This window comes from Vanellus vanellus (genome assembly GCF_965231255.1).
Source record: "Vanellus vanellus genome assembly, chromosome: 8".
Classification (NCBI taxonomy): Eukaryota; Metazoa; Chordata; class Aves; order Charadriiformes; family Charadriidae; genus Vanellus; species Vanellus vanellus.
The window spans coordinates 18,690,159-18,702,648 of NC_138913.1; the positions used below are offsets into that span (position 1 = coordinate 18,690,159).

The following is a 12,490-nucleotide window of genomic DNA, read 5'->3' on the forward strand; positions in this document are numbered from 1 at the left end:
GACCCATATGCTTAACATCAAATTCATTAGAATTAATTAATCTTTTGTTTTAAAAAAAGTCTTTTAAAATCTTTTGCTTGTAAGTTGGAACGTTTGCTTGTTTGTTTTTTATAGAATACTAAATGCTTTTAGGTCAGTTACTGACTTCTAGAATAACATAAGGGAGTATATTTACTTAATTTCAGCTTCTTGCAAGTGAATAATACATTTGAAACTAGCAGAAAGTTCATTCTAGAAATATGTTATGAATTTTCATATCATTACATAGTTTAATATTTTGTGCACCCTACTGTTTCTTGAGAAACAATGCTTCTAAAAAGGGAAAACAATATTAAGAATAAAGACATTATTAACAATTCTTTCACTGTGTGATGTTTTCATAATGAAGTAGTAGCATAAGATCTAAACAAACAAATGTATTGTGTTACTGTAACAAAGTTAATGCTTTGTATTCGGAATTACCCCCTAGTTTTACCACCAGTAATGAGAGTGCCACTGGGGTCCCATTTAACCAATTATATTGTAGGTTGCCAACCATCACCAAGACTAAAATGAGACGATACTGAGGTAAAAAACGTCCTTGCTAATCTTCACAGATCTATTGGTACATCTTAGCTCAATTACTTATCAGAAAGGATCTATCTTCAGGATGGATGTTCTGACATAATTTTGTTTTTAAAAAGCATCTTTGCTAAGCATGGGTGTTGCTGAATGCCACAGTAGGTTGGCTTAGTTTGTCTACTTGAAATGTAATATTAAATCCACTATATCTAGACAAATACAAAACAATTCAAATGCCTTTCCTAACAGGATAAAGGAAAATATATATATATATATATATATATATATATATATATATATATATAAAAGGTATTGAAAATAATCTGGTGAGAAAAGCTGAGAAAAACTCTAAGGTGCTTCTCAATAATTATTTATGCACACGCTTGCATCTAGCAGTACTCTGTGGTTAGTGTGAAGTAGATATTTTCCTTTGTTGAGGGAGAGGGGAAGTGATCTCAATTTATTTTGTAGTTATTTCAGTATGGCTCTAGGTAAGAATGTGCCTGGGGATAGGTACAGCAAAGCAGTTGATATATGGTAACTTATTATGCAAGGGTAACTTAGCTATTTGCCAGAACTCTGTTTTTAAAATCTATCATGCTGTTTAAAATTTGCCTTGTTATGTTTGCTGGTTTTTCAAATAGATTTGGGCAGCCATGCTTTGGTTCTCAATTAAACAGACAATTTCTTTAGGCATTTTTTTGCCGCTTCACTGAAGTAAAGAGAATGTTTTATATCCATTTATTACATTCACTGGCAGTTTCATTACTCTGAATATTCAAAACTCATAGAATGAGAATGGCAGCTTGGAAGCAATCCAAAATGTTTATGGTTAACAGTGTTTCAAAGAATCTTGTTCTGAATTATCTGATAAAGGTTGCACTTCTTTATTAGATTTATTGATGCCTTTCCTGATGGGCTGCAGCATTGAGTGGAATTGCTAAATGAAAACAGTAAATGTTTACTTCTAGAAAGAAGTTGCTTACATTGTAGTTTCAGTAAGATAGAGTTCTTGGCATTAGCCTTCTAAATCTTGATTAATTCCAATTCTGTGTTGCAGCTTGCAGTTAGTTTCTAACTAACCGATGGAGCTGCCATGTTAATGTTTTATGTAATATATAAATGTTTTGTCCTCCTTACAGTGTTTTGAGTGACGGGAAAGCAAGCCCCGATTGCTCTGGTTTCCAGGGCTCTGCATACAGCATTTGCTGTTATTTTGTGGCAAGGCAGTTCTTTGAAGTCCCTCCTGCTCATGGCTCAAATTGCTGTCATTCATAGCATATGGCTACTTGTTAATACAAAATGGCACTGTGCTGGCACATTTTTTTTCTTCTGACAAATTGTGACATTCCGATTTGTGCATGGACTGGCCAGTATCTGATCAAGGTGTAGGTGGTCACTGCACCCTGTGAGGCAGTGTTCCACTAGGACATAGCACTAGTTCTCCACATGTGGTGGAAGAATTACCAAAAGTGTCCTTAAACTCATACACAAAAGTAATTGCAGGCAGCTTTTCAGTAACAGCCATTTAAGGTAGAGATACCACGGTGCTCATACTGGTTAATTTTTACATTCTCATGAGACTAAAAAAAAATCTCATTCATCCTAACTCTCATAATCACAGTGTATTAGCCATTCTTTTTATTTCTCTATTTAGTCACAACTGGAAAATTAATTTATTCTCCAATCTACTTGTTTTCAAGCAGATCTTGCTTTGGTGAAGAGTATAGTGTCTAAACATGCAATATCAATATGATTTTGCTGTCTTATGGATTAATTAGAAAAGAAAATATAACTGGGAATGTTTCTTAACTTTTTTAAGTTCTCTGAACACTTCTGTTCATCTGAGCAAAGAAGTGTTCAGAAACAAACTGAATAGCCACAGAAAGAAACAAACCTAAACCTATGGTAAAGGGAAAGAGAGAAAGAAAGAATAAGAAAGAAACAAACCTGAACAACCACAGGTTACAGATTTAGCCTTGCTGTGCAGAGATTTATTTCTTTACTGTGTTAATTTACATTTTACTGCTGCTTGAGAGTTCCTATCTACATCTGACTCTGTGCTTCCCATCCTGAAAAAAATTGCTTTCTAACCAGACAACACAGGCAGTGTGAGAATGGAAATGTGTTCTCCATTTTATAGTCAGGAAAGAGGCAGAGAGAGAGTCTGACTGTTCTCAGGTCACACAGGATGTCCCTGGGAGAGCCAGAAATTGAACCCACACATGTTGCTTGAGTCCCACTGAGTCACAAGACTGTCTGTTTTCAAAACAGAAGAAAATGTATTTGTTCAATATACTCATCTCAGTGCTTTTTCTGTGGATGCTTTTTGGGACATCTTGGTTTTTCTTCTATTTCGCTTCATCCTGTTTTCTTGTCTTTAGTTTCCTAGTTTCCATTAATATTTAATGTGCGATAGAATGGGATTTAAAACTTCACTGTGTGAAGGATTGAATGAGGCTGAGTTTAAATAATAGTTTGAACATAATTAAACCATTCTTTCAAAGAGATTACATTTCTAGATAATCTTTATTGCCTTTGCAATGTAAAAGATTTAAATCTGTTTCCATCTCTTTGATAAATTGATGCATATGCAAAGATAGTACAATATTTCAGATGTGCTTGTAAGGAAAAGCTTTTTTTCTACTTAGTGTATTAAAACCAAACTGATAATAGTTAGACTGCAGGTTTCAATTATTTTCTTTCTGAAGTATTCAGAAGTTGATAAATTTTAATGTACTATGCATAGCTTGAAATTGGTGTGTCTGATCCTTTTTCTCTGCTGGTGATATGTGGTGGATCTTCCCATGATCTCTTCCTGGAGAACAGTTGTTTGCTTTTGTGTTGGGGAATTTCTTTGGCAATGTAGGTGCAAAGCCAGTTTTTTACTGATTTAAACTTCTTCCAAGATCTGTTTTTACCAGAGCTAATGAAGAAACTAGCTATCCCAACCAACTAAGGTCACTTTACATATTTGAAAATGACAACATTTCATCCTGTAACTGGAAAAATTATCCCAGGAAGCCATTGAAGAGTTGGAAACTTTTGGACTGTGTGGGTTTTAATATCTGAAGGCTGTTTCAGAGGTTGTGAGTGCTACTGGACACATGTAAAATATCAGCCTTTGACATTGTTGTGGCAGCTTGACTTTGTTAACAGGTTGACATTCACTATGTAGAATAGATTTTTAAACAATCCACTGAATTAATAATATGAGGACTGGATTTACTGTTTTTTTCCATATTTTACTGATGTTGCAAGCTGGTATAAAGTTTTCTGTGATTGTAGGTAACAGTAATAAAAACTGAGCCAAAAGCTAGTTTTTTACGAACATATCTAAGAGGAGAGTTGCAGGTGGAAGACAGGTTTTGCATAGTCTTTAGGAACTTATCTATAGCCTTCTCTTTAGGCTCACCATTCTATTTTTTGAAGCTCTCTGGAGGATCCTTTCTGACTGTCTCCAGGTAGAACAAGTAGAACCACTCTGAAGAGATGCTGAATGAGCACTAAATCACAAATTGGTGTCACAACGAATAATACTGGCAGAAAGATCTTGCAGATTTACATCTTGCAGTGTTTTATCATAAACTGAAACCTTAGAAAACAGTTGGACTGGCTGGCAAAAAATCTGTGTTTGTGAGTGTGATTCTTAAACAAGCCTAGTAAACAAGCCCAGGGTTACACCCTGTAACCAGTGGTGTCCCCCCAGGGGTCAATACTCGGTCCAATTTTGTTTAATATATTCATTAATGATCTGGATGAGAGGACAGAGTGTATCCTCAGCAAGCTTGCTGATGATACCAAACTGGGTGGGGTGGCTGACACCCCAGAGGGCCGTGCTGCCATCCAGCATGACCTGGACAGGCTGGAGAGCTGGGCAGAGAAGAACCTAATGAGGTTCAACAAAAGCAAGTGCAAGGTCCTGCACCTGGGGAGGAAGAATGATAGGCACCAGTACAGGTTAGGGGCGGACCTGCTGGGAAGTAGCTCAGAGGAGAAGGATCTGGGGGTTGTGGTAGACAGTAAATTATCCATGGCCCAGCAATGTGCCCTTGTTGCCAAAAAGGCCAATGGAATCCTGGGCTGCATAGGGAAGAGTGTGGCCAGTAGGTCGAGGGAGGTCATTCTCCCCCTCCACTCCGCACTGGTGAGGCCACAACTGGAATACTGTGTCCAGTTTTGGGCTCCCCAGTTCAAGAGGGACAGGGAACTGCTGGAGCGAGTCCAGCGAAGGGCAACTAAGATGATTAAGGGCTTGGAGCATCTGCCTTATGAGGAAAGGCTGAGAGAGCTGGGACTCTTTAGCCTGGAGAAGAGAAGGCTGAGGGGAGACCTTATTATGGCGTACAAGTATCTAAAGGGTGGGTTGAAGGAGGATGGAGCCAGGCTCTTTTCAATGGTTCCAAGTAACAGGACGAGGGGCAATGGGCACAAGTTAGAACACAGGAAGTTCCATTCAAATACACGGAAACAGTTCTTTACGGTGAGGGTGACAGAGCACTGGCACAGGCTGCCCAGGGAGGTTGTGGAGTCCCCTTCTCTGGAGATTTTCAAGACCCACCTGGATGCAGTCCTGAGTAATGTGCTCTGGGCAATCCTGCTTTAGCAGGGGAGTTGGACTAGATGATCTCTAGAGGTCCCTTCCAACTCTGAAAATTCTGTGATTCTGTGATTTGTACCATATTCATGCTGCTCAGTCTGCCTTTGGAAAGTTAACTGCAATATGAAAGGCACCTTGGTATGCATCAGTCTTAGGATTCTATTGGAAAAATACTCCAAAAATTATAGCTGTCCAGACATATGAAATAATAATTACATGCAAATACATTTTGTGGTTTTTAGCTCAGCTTTGTCAACTGCAACTGCTGACTGTGCCTATTATAGTCACTGAGTGTGTTATGAAAACAAAGAGACTATTAAATGGAGGAATTGGAATGAAAACAAAAGACCCAGATACTAAATATGCTTTCTTAATCAAGATTATTGCAATTCTATTGTGTATATTCTATTGATTATTCTTATTTAATCATGAGCTATATGGATACATATTACTTGCTTCCTCCTTCTGCTGTGCAACAGCATTTTAAAATACTGTGAACTTCACAAGGAATGGCTAAAAAAAGGGCCCTTTTAATTGTGTCCACAATATAGTTATGTTCAGCCTCAGTTATGAGACCAAGGATATTTTTTACTTTTTTTTTTTTTCTGTGAGCTTCAAATGTATCTTGAATATTAAGCCTTGAAATTTTGCTACCTTTTAATTCTGATGTAGCCATGCTGTTCAATGTGTCAAGATGTTTCTCGGAGCCCTTGCTATAACTATTGCTGCTGCTTTGGAGAGGACTAGAGGAACCACAGAAACATCACAAATCAATCAATTTTGTTTCCTCCTCTCTTTTTAACTTCTAATCAGAATGAACATTTTTAGTTCAACAGAAAAATTACATGCGCAAAGAAGTATGATTTTTTTGATAGGCTTACTGAAAGAAAAATAAGCTTTAGAATTAATAGCAGCTAAGAAAGGGGAATGATAAGTTAAAATCTTGTGAAGCACTTCATAAAACTAAATTCTGAAAAAGTGTGTGGCTGAAGTTCTACATCTAGACTCATCTTTTTTTTTTTATTTATTTTATTCTTCATCTAAATCAAGGAGTCTTGATTATTTTCATTTCCATTGTGTGTGGAAGGTTAGTGGCGATTCATAAGGCACAAGGTGCATTTCAGTGTGTGGCATGGGCAGCAGGAAGCAGTGCTTGTCATGAAGCACATCTGTTTCCAGTCAAACAAGCTCAAAACAGTTCAGAGCAAATAACATGTATCACAGACCACTTTTTATTATTTTTGCTTGTAAAGTGAGTGGATTCAGTAAGGGGAAAAAGTGCCCTTTCATTGTTTGAAAATGTTATTTTTTCTTTCTTGTTACTAGGTTTGCAAATAATAACATTTCAGGTGTGACAAGAACAATTAAATTTCCTCAAAATAGAATAAATACTGATTTATTAATCAAAAACGGGTTAATGTGAATTTGGTTTAATTGGGAAAGAATGAGTAAAGATCTTATGCAACAACAGGATAGCTACATGTCTCAAACTCAGATCTAGTCCAAGCAACTAGAACATGAAAAAACTGTTGCAAACAATTTTTGAATTGGGCTTTGTTCACACTTCAACACTTTTTATCTTCAACACTCTTAAAGGAAAAGGAAATTTCTGTGAAAATCTCTACTGCTTGGCAGTGGGAACAAGCTTAAAATGTAATTGACAAATTATAGAACAGAACTAGGTTTTGTGCCTTCCTGGAAATTGTTCTTTTCTTTTCTGTCAGTTAAATATTATTTTGCTGAGAAGCCACCTAGAAATTGTTGTTCTTTGAGAACTTGTATATTCTGTTGATTTGCAGGAGAAGGAGACTTGAAGGAGGTAAGGCCACCTGATCATAAAAATCCGTATTTCCTTGATACTCGATATATTAAGAATACATAAACTCAGTATGAGTTGTGTCCCCATACAAATTAAATAACATTCAGAGCTGTAGCAGAACCACAAGGTAAAAGAGTAGACCATATATTTTGGACTGTCTTCTGTGGCCTTTAACTCTTCTGCATCACTCAGTACAAAATCTGACATTGATCGTTAATTGTCTCCAAAGTTAACTTTCATAATAATGTTGCCTCTGTTTTCTGTCCAAAAAATGTTACAGATGCTGGGGTATACAAAAATTCCAGCCAAAGAAATAATTCTAGCTGAGGTAAACAATAGTACCATTTTCTATAAGAAAGCGTAAGATTAGGATTCAGTGTCCCTGACACCAGGCCTTTGAACGGATGGAAAGGTAAAATTCCCAGTGTAGACCCAATACTTGTTTTTGTGACACTAATGGTATATAAAGCTTATGTAACTCTTATGATAATTGAAACAAATGTGTAATTATAAATGACTGAGGTGCTTTATTGAGAAATATAATAAGCAGCACTGCTTATTCAGGGAAGGACTGGAATATTGTACAGGGAAGAACTGGGTAATCTTTAGGACTGGAGCACTTGGGTGAAATTTGCATTTAAAGACTGAGAAAATGTCTGTTTCCAGTGGTGGGTTATCACCACGATGTGAAGACAAATTGAGGGAACTGCCTGGCTATCTTAGTTGGTCAAATGATGATAGTGAGTCAGCAGTGTGATTTAGGCCTGACTAAGGCAAACATTTCTTAAGTAAGATCAAGGAAGCTATTTCCAGGACAAACAAAAGTATTGATGCATTTGCAAAAGGCAGTACTAAACTTTGGAGTCAGGTGTGCACAAATTAGCAGGTGAACCAGGGCTTGTCCTCCGTGAGGAGACTGAGCAAGAATGGCTTATTTAGTGTGTAGGCTGAAATTTGAGAAGAGTTTGTAGATGTATTTTATATATACATTATGGACGTAAATATCAACATAGAAGAGGGAAAAGACGTTTAATCTGAAAGTCAATGATGACATAAGAAACTGAGTACAAACTAGGCAAATTTAAGTCAGAAATTCAGGCAAGCATCAGACACGATTTTTCGTACATCATTGAGCTCAGTCTTGTGTTATACTACTAGAAATGCTGTTTTAAAAATAAGCACATTTCCCCCCAAATTTCTAACTGCTGTTAGAAAGTTTTCAGCACCAGAATGAGTCAGATTCTGCGACTGCCGTCCACTAAACAAAGTGGGGGCAAAAGGCCCAGCTGTTTTAAAATAGAAGTTGTGTCTGTGACTGGGATTGTGACATGTGGTTAACTGACAGCACAGAGCTTTTTCTAGACCTGGTGATCTGTATGAATTCTGTGCCCTGGTCCTTTTTCTGTTACTGTGCTAAATTTCTAGATGTTTATTGTTTTCCCTGGATAGGTTACTCTTTTAAGACTGTGTTTGAAAATTCTTGATTATAAATAGTGGCCATGTTCATACTTCATGTTTATCACTTTGCTTGAATGTGTCAACAGTGAATTAGCATTAAATGATCTGAGAAAAGTGTTTAACATAATCTATACTCTTTAATCCTTTGAATTTACTTCCTTGAAGATACATCAAAGATGAGGTCAGTTCATAAATATGTTTAGAATATAAATACAGGAGGGCAAATTAATCCTGTTTTATGGGCTTTGTAAAGCTCAGAAATAAATACTTTATATGTAGTAATACGTGCAGTTTATATGCATTGACCTATACGATATGTTTTTCCCAGTTTGTTTCAGATCCTTGTGCCAGCAACCCCTGTCACCATGGCAACTGCAGCACTAGCGGTGATGGCTACCTCTGTCTCTGTAGCGAAGGCTATGAGGGAACAAACTGCGAACACTCATTTCACAGCCTTCCATCCTCTGAACGGACAGAATCAACGTCACCAAGACAGAGCAGACCAGTCTCATCCACCTCGGAACCTGACATTGTTCTTCCTCATTCAAGAGCGACTGTGATGTTACCTACATGGCAGCCAAAAGCGGGACAGAAAGTTGTAGATCTGAAATGGGATGAAATAGAGGTGAGAATACTCTGTCTAAATGAAAGTGCACGGAAAAGAACTTTTAAGGGTTATCTTTGTCAGGTTGTCATTTGTGCATGATTTCATGGATGTCTACGTGAGAGGACTCATGTAGATACGATTACTGAGTTAATATACCAGTAAAATTAAACGCAAAAAAAAAAAAATTGATACTTATTAAAAGTAATGGGCTTAAGTTGGCCAAATTGTATTAGGTATTTCTTTGAAACGGGATAATATTGCTCCTTCTAATCACCCATCTATAATAATATCACGTATGTGCAAAATGCATCCCAAAGAACAGTCTGCCATAGAAGTGAGTGTCTGTTTTGGGGGTAATGGTAGTGCCTTTTCTTTGGTTTTGTTTGGATCAACTTAGTACGAAACACTAGGGGTAATGAAGCCTGGTGAAGAAATATTATTTCAGCAGGCAAAGAATTAAAATCTTCGTGACACCTTTCTCTTAATGAAAAATGCATTGTAAAGTAATTTCATTTGAGTTTATTCAAGAATAAATAGGTTAAACATCAGCTGTATCTGTTTTTGAAGTGTTTCAAGGAGTGTGATTCTTCTGAGGTGTTTTCACACACTACATAATGAGAAAGTGAACAGGCATGAGTTTAATAGTGGAAAAAGTATATTTTTCATCATTCTTTGCTAGCCCAGACTTGTTTGTTTTTACTGTAACATTGATTTAAATCAAGTTTGAAAGTAAAGTCAGCATATGTGAAATGTCTGTTTGATGTGTTATGAATCTCAGATTATATCTGAGGTAGAAGTAATTATAGGGCTGTATCCTATTTCATTGGAAGTTCTGGTGGGCAATGTCTGGAGAAAAGAGCTTTATTTCTTGGAATTCCATCTCCCATATCTATTATTTTACAGTAGAACATATGCCAGGCACCAAGTATGGAGTTTGGAGAGATCACTGAAGCAGAAACAAACAATGATCTGTTTTCATTACTTAGTTTAAATGCTGTGTCATCTCTGCATGGGTGCTCCATGTGTCCTGATCAATTAAGGGCATGCCCTTCTCTGTACCAGATTTCCCTTCTGTGTCTTCCTCAATCTGTGGTCTGGTATTGTATAAGTAATATTTCTGCCTGGTTTGCATTTTAGGTAGATTCACTAAGCATTTCAGCCAAACAGATCATTCAAAAGTGGGTATTTCAATAGCTGAAATTCACCTTTCTCTGTGTCTTCTGTTAACTGAGAAGTACAAATAAGTTATTAATTACAGCTGCATTGTTAACACTAACATGGAAATTACTTGCTACCCTATTATGAAATTACTTCTGTTATTATGTTTTTAATATATTCTGATGGGTCTTGTATTTTTCACAGTCTGTCTAGTGCAGCATGATGACCTTCTGTTCTTTGGAATTCACAGTGAGAGAGAGGCTTTTCTGAAAGAAAGATACTTCAGTTGCTAATTCAAGACATTGTCTCTGATCTATATTAAAATAAAGTGAGTTGATTTGCCTGAAGGTCGGTGTTCCTAAGCCTCTTTGGTGGAGGCTTCAAGAGTAGAAAGTGAAGTGTTAAGCAGCAAAATACTCCCTTTTCTCATAGCTTTAAAAGCTTTGCAAAGCTTGATCCTTTCTTGCCCTCTTAAAATGAAAAAAATAAAGTAACTGTAGGTTTTGTATGGCAAAAATCTACTGTTTTGATAGTCCTCGAGATTCAGAGGCTACAAAGGTTGCTATTATGTTGTGGGTTTTTTCTTTCTTTCTTTCTTCCCCCCCCCTTCTTTAAATCTTCCAAGTCAGCCTGTTTTTCACACTATTCTATACTGATACCACAAGTGAACTAATGTTCTTCATACTCTTTTGTCTGTCTAGTCAGACAGAAATTTTGCCAGAATCTCTCCAAATGCGAAAGCTCTCACTGTCTTGCAAGGACAAAGTTTCCATGGAAGCTTTTTCAGGAAGTTTTGGAGACTCAAAAAATGAACACACGAACACTCTTTTTGAGAGTGTTATGTATGGTTACAGTCGGATGTATTTTTCTGTATTCCTTAGACACTATGGATATACTTGGCAATGCTTGCTTGACTGAACTTTCTTGGTAATGTCTGCACCAGTAGACAACATACAGATCTCTTTGGATACAGTTTCATTTCTTAGAAAGCTCTTGCTCCAAGAAATTAATATTTTCCTGATATGAAGATTAAAGGCTACAAACACAAATCACAGAAAAATATTCAAGTCTCTTGGTTTCTTTAATATAATAGGAATTTATCTTTGTGTTCAGTTGTTGAAAGAGAACTTGTTTTCCTACTTTGGGCAACTAACTTGTTTCATTTGCAAGAGAGATACATCTGGCAACCCACATTTCCCCAGTCCAATGATCTTTTGTTTTACAGTGTAGAAAAGATATATATATTAGCCAATAATAGAAGAGAAAAGAAACCATCTCATTAATAACACTCAAATAACAGATTCGGCGAAGGTGTCTGTGTAGAAAATCAACTGTAAGAACAGCAATGACAACCCTACTCTTATATACTACTTTTCCTTATTAGCTCTCAATTTTTTTCAAAGGAAATCAGCAGTATTATTCATGTTTTACAGGTGGACACACTGAAGCGCAGACCAGTAAAGTGATTTGCCAGGTGCACAACCAGGAATTAGAATGCCAAGCACATGAATCCTAGTCTAACCTGTTATTTATGCTGCAATGCTACTGCTCAGATTCAAGCTTTTGGAACTAGTGATTAGAGGCTGCAATAAACTTGTAATTCCCCTTGCAATGGGGACAGCATTTGTTTTACATGTGTTCTTAGTCAGTAAATTATAAGACTTTAAAAAGAGTATAGCTGAATCAGCTAAAAAATCCTGAACGAGAGTGGTCCTGCTCTGCAGCAATGGAATATGCTTAAGGAATAATTCTGCTTGAAACAGAGACCTTTGAATGTTTGACTCTTTTATGTGTTGCTAAATGTTTGTGCGTTTTTCGCCAAAGTATGCTATGGGTGTGGAAGGAGCCTGAACAGAATCCTGGAGGAGAGATCCATTTGAGGTTGCTAAATACACAGGAACTCCATCCTTAGAAATAACAGCCTAGGAAAATCTTTGACATGGAAATGGGTGGAGGCTGGAGGAAATATGCTTGCCCTTTTCTTATCCTATTTTCTTGGGATGCCTTCTTACAATTGCTGTTGGAGTTAAAGTACTGGAATAAGTAGACTTTTGGTTGACTTAGGACAGCTCTTCTTATACCTGTATATGAAATTTGTTTCGAAAGCCTCTATTATTTTTCTGTATGTTGGAGTGGGGTTTTGTGAAAGCTGCAATGTCACTGAAGTTTCAATGGCAGTTTACAGGAAAGAGTAGTCAACTGGCTCGTGGGGTGAATTTTTGCTCACAGAATCACAGTGCAGGTGAGGTTGGAAGAGATAGCTGGAGATTGTCTAGTCGAATCCTTT

At 37.0% G+C, this 12,490-nt stretch overlaps 1 protein-coding gene across 2 annotated transcripts in view; it reads left to right on the top strand.

The window, feature by feature from the left end:
* DNER (delta/notch like EGF repeat containing) overlaps positions 1–12,490 on the top strand; it is a gene marked incomplete at both ends in the record, with an annotated part of 129,319 nt that overhangs the window by 44,803 nt on the left and 72,026 nt on the right. The window contains one exon of one of the 2 annotated variants that reach the window (XM_082487091.1): positions 8,718–9,063. In XM_082487091.1, coding sequence (XP_082343217.1) covers positions 8,718–9,063 — 346 coding nt within the window. The remainder of the gene's footprint in view (positions 1–8,717; positions 9,064–12,490) is intronic. The other variant, XM_082487092.1, reaches the window with a different exon arrangement.